This window comes from Patagioenas fasciata, chromosome 3 (assembly GCF_037038585.1).
Source record: "Patagioenas fasciata isolate bPatFas1 chromosome 3, bPatFas1.hap1, whole genome shotgun sequence".
In the NCBI taxonomy this organism is placed as follows: Eukaryota; Metazoa; Chordata; class Aves; order Columbiformes; family Columbidae; genus Patagioenas; species Patagioenas fasciata.
Window position 1 is genome coordinate 74164947 of NC_092522.1, and position 15551 is coordinate 74180497.

At 37.9% G+C, this 15551-nt stretch overlaps 1 protein-coding gene across 1 annotated transcript; it reads right to left on the reverse strand.

The window, feature by feature from the left end:
* Nucleotides 1-563: 563 nt before the first annotated feature.
* LOC136099450 (nephrocan-like) lies at nt 564-9928 on the reverse strand. Its single transcript, XM_065833669.1, has 3 exons — nt 9740-9928; nt 4293-5194; nt 564-1011 (listed from the first exon to the last, which is right to left on the reverse strand). The coding sequence occupies exons 1-3, from the start codon at nt 9926-9928 to the stop codon at nt 564-566; spliced, it is 1539 nt and encodes a 512-aa protein (XP_065689741.1).
* Nucleotides 9929-15551: the final 5623 nt, after the last annotated feature.

The following is a 15551-nucleotide window of genomic DNA, read 5'->3' on the forward strand; positions in this document are numbered from 1 at the left end:
GCCTGGAGCTCAGCTGGTTTAGTCTAATGTCATTTAAAATAGTCTAAAATAATTAAAAGAGGCAAATATTACTGGAAAACTGAAATTTATTTGTCAAAAGTAAGAATCTCTGAACAGTTCTGAGAAATTGCCCACATCAGTGTAACTCTCCATCTCCAACTGCAGACCTGTGAGTTTAAATGTGTTGAATGCCAGACTCCTAGTAATAGTATGTTGCAGTATTGCAGGATTTTATTTATGGGATTTTATGCAACTATAAGAATGCTCTACTGTACAAAGGTCCATACAGAGTTACAGACTGCTTTTCTAAGAGATAATCATTGTATTCTTGTTTCCTTCAAACTACATAGTACTAATGGCTCAGAAATGCAATTTTTTTTTTTTTTTTTTTTATGATTTTCAGCTTACAATGGCATCCTTACTACAGCCCCTGTGTCACTAACTCTTATAGTACAAATCAAAGAGAAACAGCAGCAGCCCAGCAGGGTTGTTGTCAGTAGAGATGCTGGTGGTAGAGGGCAGCTCTGGACAACGTTAAGGTTCACTATAGATTAACCATGGGTTTAATCAACTTCATAATCATAGTAATCATCATCTCTGCTTACTCCAATGCTGGAGGCCTCATGGGGTTTCATTTTCTTCCTGTCCTCTTTGCTTCTTTCCATGGAAGACAGATTATCTTCACACTGCTGCAGAATCTTTTTGGAAGACATCCAACTTTCTCCCCGGCTTTCTGCGGGTGCCACACACTGCCCTCCCCTGACATCAGTTCCTTTGGCCACCAGTGCTCTTCTGGTTCTGAGAAGGTCACAGGTGCAGTTCCAGGGGTTTCCATCTAAATACAGATGACGGAGACGAGGTAAATACTCTACGACTTTCCGATCCAAGGCAGATATCTTGTTGTTCCGTAAATTTAGAACCTGAAGCTGTTTCAAGTCCTTCAGCTCTTGTTCTCCAACATCCTCTATGTCATTTCCCTTTAGATCCAATCTAGCAAGGTTGTCTGGAAGTCTGAATAAAAATAAAACAACACAAAGATGTTATGTTCATCATATTGATTCTATTTGTGTAAATGGTATTTGGTGGTGGGTATCTGCCCAGGCACATCTGATGTATTAATGTAAAAGTATCGCTAATAAAAAATGCAATCTTCTTCAAAAAAACATGTGGTCCTGAAGTGTTCATATTTCTCTTTTTTTGTTGTTGTGGTGTTTTGGTTTTTTTTTGGTTACAGGAATACTGTCTGTGCACACTTGAACTGTTTTCCCAAATTATTGCATTTCTGACCTGTACTGTGTGCAGCTGAACTAAACAGCAATTTTAGTCCTACTGTACTATGCAGAAAGTTATATGTTCAACTGAGTGTCAAATTTAAAAATGCATTTTGTACTCTTTACTGCCATAAGTATTCCAACAACCAAATTATAGCACCATGAAAGATCAAAAGTTTAGAGAAGAATGGCAACATTGCTCCTTCACATACTTCCGTATATTATTTGTTTAAAAAAGTTTTTTAGTTCATAAAGAACTAGAATTTTTCTCCCATTTTGTTTTCCTGCTCCCATCAGATTCAAACACTAATCATCACAGAAGTAGTCTGTAGGATCTCAAGTCTGTATGATCATTAAGAAATCAGCAACAGGGGAAATAGAAGGGCTCCTTGATGGTCTTTTAAAATAGTACTTTAGATAATTAGAAGTGATTAAATTTCAAAATAAAATAAAAAGCTGATAAACTCTGGATATGATAGCAGACTGGCCAGTATCAGCCTTATTTTCATACATCTTACAAATTTGTGTGATACAACTGTTTTATTTCAAAAGCCTTGCTCATTTATTATCTTCTAATTTCCTCCTGCTCTAGTTAGTGACAAATGCTTAACAGAAAAGCCAGTTAACTGGCATGGAATATTTTTAATAAAATTAATTTGAAAGTACCTTAAAAATAATTTTGCTATAGTAGCGTGCAATGTGATGAGATTAAGAGCCATGGTTAGAGGTTTTAAGGAAACTTATTCACTGTAACTCTCAGGAAAATTATAAATAATATTACTAAGAACTATTTAGAGTAGAACAGCACTATACTGTAACCCGTAAAGGTTGATGTGACAGTTTATCTCAATGTAATGATAGGAAGATACCTTTGATAATTACTAAGAGGCTACATTATGACCCTCACTGCGGGTTTTTTATGAAGCTGAGTTTGACCTCTTAGGCTGAGAGGTGGTTTCCATATTTGTGTAAATCTCACAACTTCAGTGGGACTATTTCAAGAGTAGGACAGGTCTGTATTGTGCTGTATTTTTGGGGGGGGTGTGAGAATTTTATGTGTTGATGTGGTGAGTTACTCCACAAAATTTGGTCTTATCAAATGCTTGTCACTGCAATAAATCTGTTTTGAGGCGAATATTATAGTTGCCCAGTACGACACTGTAGTGTCAGAAGGGTACTTGGGTAAAACCCTGGTGCCCCTGATGTCGAAGGCAAGAGGACATCACCTGAGATGTTTATCAGACTGACTACAGTCTAAAGCCTGACCAGCAAGTCCTTAAACCTGTGAAGAGTCTTACTTTACTAGTATGACTTTAGCTTTAAGGCTCTGTTGTTCGACTTCAGCCTGTGTTGATCTTGAGAAAACGCTGATACTGGAGAACGTGGTGAGTGATCCCGCTGCTGGCAGAGCAGACGTGCACACGCAGGAGCTGAGCACTGCAGCCGTACTGGGATGCAGCTGGTCCAGGGAGCATCATCAGATTCTTCCCTGGACTCTTAGCACTCCCTGCAAGATTTTATGGAGTACGGGCTCTTCTGTATGAGCCCTGAAAACACTCGGATTTGTTGTGGATTATTTTCTTCTCAGAAGAATTAAAAGAAACTTTTTTTCTCCTCATTCCTGCTGAATAACTGCTAAGACCCATTAATTGTGGTACATTAACTATGTTTTTTCAGCTTTGGCATTAGTGATTGAGTTCTCAGGTAACTGTCAGAAGCAATACTTTTATTTCTGCACATCCGTGTGTACCTGGTGATCAGCAAACGATTAAGTACATAAATTTTACATCTTGTCATTTTTCCCCTCTTTTATGTTTACAGCCTCCCCTTGAAATCTGTATTCATTGTTGAGTTGAAACCAGAAGTCCCCAACATCTCCTTAAAAGCTGTACTGCTTCAAGGCTAATAGAGAACTCTTTCCTGTTAATTCTCTTGACTACATAGGTTGTAAAATAAGATGGATTAGACAATACTAAAGTAACTAGAAAGCATTAAACATTCCTGTCAAGCTAGACTGAAATCAAATATTTATACACCACTAAATCACTTTCTGCTTATAAAGCTGCTGCCAAATAGATTCAAATGCTAAAGGACCTGATGCTAAACGAATTGAAATTTTACTGCATTATTTATTTGGGCTAGTTAAACCTGTCCACAAGCCATAAAAATAAAATTTAACAGTGCAGTTGTGTTAAAGAAATTGATGTTAATGGAATTACATAGCTATTTTTATGCCATCTTATTGCACAGCTTTTTGAAATAATGAAATTGCTACTTTATATCAGACCAGACTCCATTTGGCCTAACATACCATCTCTGATAATGGCCAGGACCAACACTCAGATAAATGTGAGAGAACCTGTAAGCAGGTCATTAATGAACACAGTGTGCTCAAGGGATGTTTCTTCTCTGCTGCTTTGACTGGAATTTTGCTTATAGCCTGAAGCAGGAGAGCTTATGTGCATTCCAAATAGTTCATAATGTGTAATTTAATGAAGTTGGGAATGCTAATATCCACTGAAAAAGCACATTCTTTTTGACCAGACTCAGCTCCTGAAATCTTAATATTTTAACCATAGTAAACTCAGTGCGGTTTGGTAGAAATATCAGCTTTAAAATTGCTGTCTTTCCTTTTTATTGAATGCTTTATTAATTTTGTGTTATGGGAGAGGATAAATTTAAGCAGCAGTATAACTTCTCTGAAATCATTCTCTTATATTCTCCTAGCAGGTTCCTCTTATTTGTGTGCTAGTTAAACAAAGTAGTCTCACTGGCAGGGGAAGATGTGAAATGAGTAGATTCACTGGGGACTACAGATCTAATGAAAACAGCTCTAGTTCTATGCTGAGACTGCTAACGAGTGCTAATTAGCACCAGTTCTGGCAGTGGGTTTACAGTATGGATAGCCTTCTACCATGACTGAGTCCAAATGCAAATTTATTTTCCAGTTTGGCCCTCATTCTCGCAATGTAAGGAAGGAGAGGTGACACCTGGGACCCAGCTGCCCTCAGGTTCACTTGCCTCAGTGGAATAGAAATAAGGAGATTCTGTTCCAGCGCCAGATTGGAAAGCTGCACACACTGCTGAAGGGCTCCTGCCTCAAACGTGCTAACAGCGTTGTTGTCAAGAAACAAGTGCTTGAGGTCTTGTAGTCCTTGGAAGTCCTGCGCTGTCACCCTTTCAATCAGGTTGTTGCTGCAGTCGAGTTTCTGCAGCCTGCCAGGCAGCCGGAGTGGCAGCATGTGGAGCTGGTTCTTAGAGAGCTCCAGTGTTGTTAAGTTAGGAAGAAGCTGGACACCATCTATTGATGTCAGCTGATTTTCTGACAGGAAGAACTCAGACAGGTTTTCTAGGTGTTTCATGTCTCGAAGTCTTATTGTTTTGAGTTGGTTTTTCTCTAATTTCAATGACAGCAAGGATTTAGGTAGGTCAAGAGGCACTTTTGTCAGGAAGTTGCCACTTAAGCTGAGAAACTGTAGGTTTTGGAAAAATGCAAAGAAGCTGGTTGGGAATGAGTTCAGTTTATTGTCAGCCATGCTCAGGTACTTCAGCCTAGGTAGCTTAAGTGGTGCAGGCACAGATTCCATGTTGTTGCCATCCAGAATCAGACTTTGTAAATTGCAAAGGGAAGAAAATGCACTCGGAGGCAGAGTCACAATCAAGTTGTTCCGAATATCGAGTACCCTTAGTTTCATCAAACCTTCAAAATCAGATGTGTGCAGAGTGTTGATAGAGTTATCAGAGAGTCTCAGAATTTCAAGGCTAGATGGGAGGAAGGTGGGTATTTGCTTTAGTTGATTTTTGTAGAGTTCCAGAGACTTCAAGGTGCTCAGAGCTTTAAAAGTGTTGTGTTCTATTGATTCTGTGCCACTGCATGACAGGACCAGCTCTTCAAGGGATGGCATTCTCCTAAAGTCAGTAATCTTAAAGAGAAAAAAATTCATGTGATATACACCATTTGTTTATGGACCTCCTTGCTGTTTACTTCTAGATGCTCTGACAATTGCTAGTATTTATTGAGAAACTGTATATTTAGAATGAGAAACTAAAAGAAATGGTAATGATGGAGGTGTTACTATAGGTACCTGTGGTTTACCAGTATTTACTTACATTTTTAGAACTTTGTTGTTTAAGTCTGGTTTTGAGCAAAAACATGTATTTGAAGAAGGAGCATTCTTTTTATTTCTGCCTTGTGGATAGCCTAAGTAAAATGGAGAGCTAATATCACCAGTGGCAGAAATCCTTGCAGAGAGATGATTTTTACATGTGCTCAGTGGAGCTTGCTGGAGCAGTTTTAAGTTTATCATACAGCCATTTTCATATATCAGAAGTATTGTCCCTGCAGCATCTGTTTTCCAGAGGAAGTAACCATGGATATCATCAACTCTCCCCACTATGAAGTTTTGGCAGGAAACTGAAATTCAACACTTTCATTTCTTTCCTCCCTCTACTATCTCTCCTTTTCTTTGAATTAAAATCTTCACACATTAAGATGACCAAACCAAATCTGTCAGATCAGCTTAGTCTGAAAATCACCTCTGTGGAACAGATTGCTTTTACAGGAACTTAGTTTTTGTTAGTCGGTAATAAACAGATGCTTTGCGGTGGTAAATGGAACTTAGATGTTGACTGTGACTGTAATATACAGAGGCATACTAATTGTTTCATTATTTTCCTGCTCATTGGAACCTGCTTGTTTACAAAGCTTGCCACCTTGTGTCTCAAGTTAAGAAGCAAACTTAAGTGAATCTGCCAGTTCCCTCCAAGCCGAGATGTGAGGAAGCAAATAATGAGGGTGAACCTGGGAGTTCTCTGAGCACACCAGGTGCTTAAACAGTTGTTCTCTGAAATTATCAGAGATGCTGCCCATTGGCCTATGTGCTTGATTTTTAAAAATTCATTTATATAGGAATCACAGAAAGCTCAGAGCAAGATGAGCAGCTGTTCCACGTGGGAGAGGGGGGAAGGAGTATCCTCATCTATTTTGTTTTCCCATGTCCAATATACATCTCCATACAGATCTCAGGACTACCACACCAGTAAGAGATGTTTAATGCTGGCAGTCTCCATGTTATTTACCCCAGGGCTTAGTAGCTACCGGTACATTTTTCTCTCACTAGGAGACGCTATAAAGCATGTTCTACAGCATAACCTCTCAGCCCTATCAGGAACCTACACAGAAGGCAGTACAAGTCCTTTTTCAGCACAGGTACTGGGTAGTAATTTTGTTCTATGATTCTGATTGAATACATTTGGCTATCATAGTTGCGTACGTGAAATCAGCTTATAAAGGCGACTCTTCAAAGATTCCTTCCAGCTTCATGTATTCAATTTTTGCCTGGTTTGGGGTTTTCTCTCTTTACCTTAGCTACGAACTCTGCATTTTAAGTTCTGTGAAAATTAGAGCCCACACAGCTGTGAAAGAGGAGGCAGATTTCATTTTGCTTTGGTATCCTTAGTTGTCACTAGCTTCTGATTACATTTATTCAGTCTTTTAAAGTCGTTTCTGAGCAATGCAAGATTTGATGCAGTTAGTGTGAAAGTGTAGATATGGAATCTCTGTTGACGCAGGTTTCTCCATCAATTACACTTCGGTTCAATGAGGGAATGTACTTTCATAAAATAATTTATATTCTTAACAGTAAATAATGAAGCTGCCATTTTCTATTTTTTCTATAAATGCAGTTTTATAACATATATATATTGCTACATAGCAATTACAGAACAGCACGTTCAGTTTTGACCATGATTAGGAGACTAATCTTGCAAAACTTTATCATGAGAAGTCCCATAGGAATGAACTGCATTGCTCAAGAGCAGAAAAGCATATTCATATGTACGTGATAGAACAGTTTTAAGGAAATTGAAGCAAATATGAATGTATGTAAGTCAAATATGTTTTCTCCTACAAGTTCAAAAGCAATGTTTCCTGTATTTCCTCAGCTGATTGCTGTATGTCTAGAAGAGGCTTAATTTTCATCTTATTATGTGATGTGAAGGTCAATGTACAGACATTCATTCTGTAATATAGTTAGGCTTCTTAATGTGGATTAGTATAATTCCTATTTTCTACGTATTTGGTATGCTTTGCCAGGCTTTGTGACCATGCTGTTTTGAGACTTAAATATTTCTCCATGCTGTTACAAACCACCCAGTCTTCCTAATATGAAGCAAGACGTATTTGAAAGTCTATCAGCTCTCTTTTTGCTATAAAGTGATGTTTTATTCTCTAACTGGGCTGTAGAGTGATACTAATATCGTTTTACATTTTAAAAAATAAATCTCCTGAAAGTGTATCTAAGACACTGTTCCTTTAATATAAACATTTTAATCATTTTGCCATTTGTAATGACTTTTTAATTGCTTTTAGAATTGCTGTGAACTGGGATTTTTTATAAGCAGTTTCTTAAACCAGTTCCCTATTGTGGGGGGCAGATAAACAATTTTCTTTCAGCAGGTAAACCCCCACGTATTAGTACACTTAGAAATAAACTATATCTTCAAGTGAGAGTAAACAGATTATAATTGGCCTTCACATCAAGGAGGAAGCAGAAATTATTGAAAAAATATGCTAAAAATAATCTGGATTTGTTATTATGAAGTCTGTTTATAACAAAGCTCAGTTTGTAAAAATACCAAAAGCAAAGTCCCAGCCAGTGTTTTCAATGATGAGCAGCCCTGTCAGAATAAATACAAAGTTGATCTTGATAAAAAAAATCTACATTTTTTTCCTTGTTTTTCTTAAAAACATATTGTATTTAACATAAAAACATATCTTATTTTCTTTTTAATTTCTGTAAAATTTTAAGAATAACCAATGCAAGGTAATGTCAAAAAGTAATTGGTGCTCAGTTTGAAACAAAATTTGTTTATTCTTCTGAGGCTTCTAATTGCCAAACCATACAGCACGAAGGGACTTAACTTCCTTTCAGTGCACAGTAACTAGTAGAAGGAAAGCACACTGGTTGCTCAGCTGAATTATTGTATAAAGTGAAAAACTCTCTCCTTAGATGGTTTCAGACACTATTTGTTCTGAACAGCCATAAAACATTTATTGCACTATTCTGTTCACTTATATCCAACGTTTATAACAAACACCTGCCTTTTGCTCTAGTCAGAACCTAAGGTGGTGACTTTACCAGTAACTGAGGAGTAGCTGACAGGTATGGGCCTAAGAAAGGAAAAATGGCTCTTCTTCCTTATCCTCGAAAGAAAATAATACCTTTTTAATTTTCCCACAGAAAATATATTTCCTAATGATTCGTTTGACAGACTTTTTGTTTAACTAGAGCACATCAATATAGCTAAGTCACACCAATGAACTTTGACTCTTGTAGGTAAGGGGGCTAAAACAGGAAAACCAGATATATTATTAGTGACTAAAAGAGAAGTAAAATCTTTCTCAGAGTTAAATTGCAAAATTACCAACTATTTCACAGTGCACAATAAGTATCCCACATCCTGCTCTAAGCTGCCTTTTAGCCCATTTCATTCAATGCTGAGAACAAAATCAAATATGCATTTCAGAGCAGTTAAAGTCATATTCTTTGTAAGAGAACGAGCATACTTAAGAGAAAATGTACCTCTTTTGAATCAAACATTTCTTATTATTTGTCATAAATTGATACACAGCAAGCATGTACAATACAGGTGGTTGTGTTTCCCTTGTTTCTACCTATAGCAGTTAAATTTATGAAATAAATATATTTCAGGGTAGGAAACAGAAGCACCGTTCCAGACTGCAGTGCAAAATGAGCATAAACCGATCACAATACTGTGATCCAGTGATGCATCAAGAAACCCAGGATGAACTTTTTTAATAACACAAGTAGTTGGCAGCTTTGGTTAGAAGCTGCTGTTGTTGATATGGGTTACTAGAGAGGCCCAGCACTGTGTTTAGGAACATCTCATGCTCTGCCTTGGACTCCAACAATGCATGAGCAAGTCCTGATCACTTATTTCCTCTGCCATTTCTGATAGCACTTGTACCTGACACTTGCAACTCAAGAGGAGGAAAAGAACTTCAGTTTCATTTCTTGGGGAAATTATTGTTGCTACATAAAACCTTTCCATTTATTATCGAAAAATATTACATTTTATCAAAAGTAGTAAAAGCTTTTAACAAAATAAAAATAATTCTGGAATTCAATGGTTATTTGGCCATATTAAAAACAAGTCAACATTTGGCTGTTGGGTGTAAATTACTGCTTTTTGAGTAGCATATAAAATATAACTGTGGCAGCACCGACTGGTGCTCAGAGACCTCAGGATAATGAAAACACTATACGAATATATTTACATATCTTTACCAAAGTAAGTAGCAATAGAAGCAGATCTGGCACCATTTCAACAGTTTTTAGGATGTGGAATAATCTTTGGCCTTCACTCAAAAGCCATCATCACCAGGGAAACACATCTTTTGGTTACAGCACACTACAGAAAGTATTTTTACTGGATTTTTTTCCTACCTGGAGTTGTTTAATTTTGCTGTGGCTGATGTAGAGTCTCCTGGTGGTGGAAGGAATCTCTCTGGGGATCTCTGTAGCTCTGTAGCATTGCACTGACTGAGCAGGGTCACAGCTGCATCTTCTTGGGCAAATGGTACTTAGACCACTGTGAAAAGAAAGTAAGACAACTAAAAGGTAAGATAAATACATCTTCCAAAACAAGAGCTCTGAAATTGTCTCAGCAACATACAGCATAAATTAAGCACCAAAGTCCTTTTATACCATGAAATCTGATAAAAGGATATTATGACTGTGTATTTTATCCCAGTGAAAAAACAGCAAAAACAATACCATAATTTGCCTGGGTTAAAATGTTGGCAGGCATTACAAAGAGTGAGAAACTTAAACAGTGATAAGGCACCTTTACATTTGTAGGTATGCGAAATTAGTGTTACTTATTACCTGACATCTAATCTGCAAACATCCATATTATCTCCAGTTTCCTAGTTTTGTTAAATGTGACACCACAGAATTAGTGGAGAAAAGATAAAGAGCTGTTTTATAGTGGGGCTGTAAAACCTTTGTATCTTCTGTGACCCGGTATTAGAAACAGTAAAAACACAACCACAATCAACACTGGAGATTTTTCACTCTTCCTCTTGCATTATTCAGAATCCCCAAAAAATCCAAGCCCAGGCAGCTATTATTTTCAAGCTAAAACTTTCTATCCACTTTCTGAGTATCTGTGATACAGCTGAGTGCTGCTGAGTGATACAGATTTTTTAAAGACTGGACAAAAATCTAAGTTACCTGTGTTTGTGTAATTCACATAACCCAAAGTTTATTTATTCTTATATTTGAAAATTACAGAAGTGAAGCACTTGAAAGCATTTAGTATAAATCAAGAGGTAGATGATCAAGAAGACCTATTTAGCTCATGACAGATGGAGAACTCTAAAGTTCCCCCCAGAGTTTTACCTCTACTTACTAGTGCTTCTCTCATGCATCTATTAGCTGTGCCAACCAGAGATGTAAAGTTCAGTTTTTGATTATTTTAGGAACTTAACTTTCTATGCATTTTTTTTCCTTTGTACTCAGCAATTTACGATGTACAAAGCTGTGTACATAGGAAACCTTTGTATCATCATACTGATCCGCTTTGCACTGTTACCTGTTTTCTTCCATCCTCTCCATCATATTTTCAGTAGTGGCTAATCCTGTTCCTTGAATTCAGAACCGGGCCAGTTATTTTTCTAAGCAGAAGATGATGTGAAGCTGATTTGACAAATGGATAACAGAACTGGGGACTGTCCTCAATGGCAATGCCTGTTGCATGCAGCTGGACAGTTGCCATATTCCCTCCTGGAGATCTTTCTGTCTCCATAATCCCCTACACTGTGAGTACAGAACTGCATCCCAGCATCTGCTAAACTAAACAGCTAGAGCAGAAACCTTTTCCTAAAACAGCCTGTCAAACCGGCATGTTTAGCAAGCTCTGCAGAAAAGTCCTGCCTGACTTATGCCATAGTGATCAATTGAACAAAAATGAGTGGGTGAGCAGGATTAGGAATGGTGCTTTTAAAACAAATATTTTAATGTGTCTTGATGTAGAGCTTGGTACTTGGTTTGTGGTGTGGCGCTTTTTTTTTCCCTAAAATAATCAAGGTGCTCAGACAAAGTGTAAAACCTTTCTGCATACTGACAGCTACTAGTGGTATGTATCACAATGCCCTGGAATGGTCTTTGATCCTGTTTTTCCACTGACTTGAGTTTAAATGCTGAGGTCACTAAGACAATAATGCTCATGATCTCATGTAGGCATTTGTGTTCCTCAAAAATGTCATCAAAAAACAAATGCTCTTCGCTCAAGGATGGTAAAAAGAAATGAAGATAACACCCTATAGTTGCAGTTGAGAGCTCTAGAGTACTGCAGTGTCAGTCTGAGAATCCCTTTTAAATAAGAATCCTTCCCTATTGTGTAAATTGTAAGTCATGCAGCTGATGTTAGAATGCACAGCTGTAGTTACAAGATAACGCCACAATAAAGTGCAATGTTCTCTTTACATTTTTGAATAATATCTATTCCCTTGGTCTTTTCAAACTAATGGAAAGAAACTTTACTGGTTTAATAGTTCATTTGTGTGACATTAACAATGATTTAATCATGAGTGATCCGATGTATCCATTAATTCCTGGTATATGTCTGCTTTCGGAAGCCAGGTATTTTAAAGTGATAGCTATGATCCTATTAAATCTGTCCTGTACAACTTCTGACATGCCTCCACCAGAGCTGATGCCTTTGTTTTTGCACAAAACTACAACCTGTGGGGTTTTTATTGATTCTAGAACTTATGGCAAACAAACCGACAAAGAGTCATGGGATGGTATGAGTATAAGCCTAGCAGGAAATAGGAGCTATGCAAAAGAAAAAAAAAAGTGAATAAACATTCCAGGATCTCTGTTGTGGAAGCAGCACTGCTGGCCCATGAGTTGCACAGGTTCACAGGGGGATGTTAAGAACGCCAGTCACTGGTGGCCATTTCCTGCCAGCAGTTTTTATGTAAACTCTACGCACCTTTCGATGGGGATTCCTGTACAGGACTAATGGCCTGATATTCCCCTCTGTCAAAAATAATGAATGATTGAACGATAGCACTCATAAACTGCCTGCGTGAGACGTCCCAAGGACATTCTATATAGTATGTGCTTTAACCAAAGGTAAACAGTTCAGATCAAAATCTGCTAAACCCAAAGTCCATGTTGGACTCTTTTGTGTTGTTGGCATTTAATAAGGACATCAGCTATAGAGTATCACAGCAAAGTAGTAAAATACATTGGACAAATTTGGATAAAAAGCAAGCTTGAGTTGATCAAAGTTAGAAGATCATTTGGGATTGCTGCTTTGAGTTCAGATCTGAAGAAGGGCTCATAAAGAACAGGAAAGTTTGGTGATTTTTTTTTCCAAATATATCAGTTAGTATAATAAAAATATTATCTTTCTTGTACAAGCCTTGCCTCACACAAGATTTCGGCATCTACAGTACTGGTGCACAGGCCTTTTATTTCTTCATCAAAGTCAGAGGTTTGACAAAAGCACACATCCGTTTGTCAAGAGATTATTTTTTTAACCTAAGTTACATTTAGAAAATCACATAAAAGATGGCATTAAATTGGGAAGAATGAGCCTGAAGAACTCTAGTTATGGAGCATTTAGAAATGTCTGAGTTAAGACAGGCCATAGAACCTCAAGGTGGATCCTTTGTTGGGTACATGATGGCACAGACCGTACAAGGGAAGATGAAATTTATCACAAAACACATGAAGAAGCTGAGCTCTTGGACTTGGCGTGTCCCTTGACCATGGGAAGGAGTAATTGCAGAAAAAGACAAGCTCAGGGCCTGCAGGGCATGGGTAGAAGCTTGGTCCCTGTGGGATGTCAGAAACACAAACAGTTTGGCAACTAGGAGCTGCTAAGTGATGGTGTATGCTCTGAAGGATCCTTGTCATATTTAGCTGCCATATGCTATCAAGTGCCTGTCACTGAGTATGTGTGAATTTATAGTTATTTTTTGACGGAGTTTTTAAACTTGGATTTGGACCAGTTTTTCATAGGGACAACAAATGGCATTCGTCTGCTGCAAAGGTTACCTCCAATCAAGCACTTATCTCCAGGGCTGCTAAGGGAAACAATCATAACCTTGTTTTTAAAAACACTATGCTTTCCTTAATCATCTGGTGAAATAATCTGAAATGCTTTACAGAAATGTTTCTCAAACAAAGATCCTCCGAGGGTTACGCTGAATCAAGAATGTCAATCTAGATGCATTCTAAGCAAATTAATTATCTCTAATTAATATAAGGATTATAGATTTATCAAAAGTGATTTTGTATTTTACTCTTACAAAGTAAAACTGCAAGTAGAGTTTCACAATCAGAGGCCTGTCTGAAAATGATGTCTCAATCTTCCTCATATGCCAAAAATTCTGTGGAAATATTTTTTATCCACTTTCATAGCATGTGGAAAACGCACTTTCTGACTCCATGCCAGGTCATCTTCATACACTGGAAACAGCTTCTGGATGACTTAAAGAAGAATTTTTTTTCCACATGATAAATAAGGTAGGTTTCCTTTTCTTCCTCTGAAATGCCTACATAGAGAAGATGAAAGTGATAACCCCTTAGGAATTTCTCACATTTCACCTGTCCGTGGCATGTTTGCATTCCAGAGGAACTAGCGCAGTGAAACCTGTTGAAAAGGAATTAAACTTTATTAAATAAAACTTCACATATCAAGGAGTTTTAGTCATTGTCAGTTTTATGATAGTGCTGAGGGACACCAACCAAGATCAGATGCATCTGAGGCAGGTACCCCACAAAAAAAAAAATGAGCTGAACTCACATGGAGGAGGTCAATTTAAAGAATTTCATACACATATACCACTAATGCTGCTGTAATTGGCTTTAAAAGTATTGCTGCTAATGGCATCTACTGTTATTAATAACTGAGCCACTGACAGCAGTGCCTATGAAATCACAGATTATGGTATGACATGATGACAGTTTTCTAGGAATGATTTTCTGAGTTAGTCCCAAAAGTAAAGAAGAGGGGGGAAATAAAGAGGGCCAATATGATGGCTGAATCCATTCTCAACCTAGAATTTGAACACCTGGGTCATTTGTATAGGAACATTTACGTAAGATTGGTAATTAACCTGTGTGAGACTGTCTCTCTTGCAGTACCACCTATAAGTAAAGCAGTAGGGATGGATCATCCAATCAATGCTGCAACCATGACAATTCTGTATCTGGGGTTTTGCAGACACAAAAGCGATTCTGGTCGGTAGTTAAGGGGTTTTCAGAGTCCTGTATGAAGCAAGCTAGGCCAGGCCCTGCCAGCTTCTGTACATGTCTTTAGCTTTTAAGAGCAGCCTGCTAGTGACTGCACATCCAACAGAACCAGAATGGAGCTTAAACTGTACAAAAATGTCCACTGTTCAAATTGTGAGGCACAGTTTCAACAAGATGAGGACCCTGAAACAGTGGGTTTTGAAATTATACCCACTGTGTGCACAAAGAGATGGTTTCCTTCTTCCATGCCATGAAAGCTGAATATTTTTGGCACGTGTTTTATTCATTTTGAAAAATAGAACAAAAATTCAGAATGAGGAGAGTTAAGCATAAGTGTCTACATAGCAATAAACATGGAAATAAGGCCACAATAAGCACAGTAAAAAAGAAAAGCTGATCTGAAAAAGTGACTTTTGGAAGTTGTCTTGTGTAAAAAGAGACCAGTAAGCAGTGAATGTTCCCTTGAAATATTAATATTAATGTTAATATTAATAGTAATGGCTGAATTGTTGCACCCATGGACTCACTGCATGGACTGTAAAAGGCAGCCAAATATGAACTCTCTAGGCCTGCAAGGCAGTAATCACCTAAAATAGAAAAAACTAAAAAGTCTGGGGTTTGTTAGCAGAAATTTTGTGTAATGACAACTGAAGATGTATGTCACTTTCAGTATCAGCGTGGATGGATAACTTCATCCTCTAACATGCTTTAGAAAGGCACATTCCAATCATCTAGTCTAACTCCTTTAGTAGAACACGAAAATCTTGCTTTATCACCTCAATTTTCTCCCATATTTTGATGCTGCAAGATATTTTTTGTCTTCTCTCTGTTCTCCCTTTGGTGTCCCCGCTGGTGACTGCACAACCACTCACACAATCAGGCCGCTTGAGATGCTTCAGCACACACCACACAGGGGATGACCTTGGCACGTGCAGGCACTGCAGCCCGGTACGCACAGCTGGGCAGCTGCAATCACAGAGGTTTC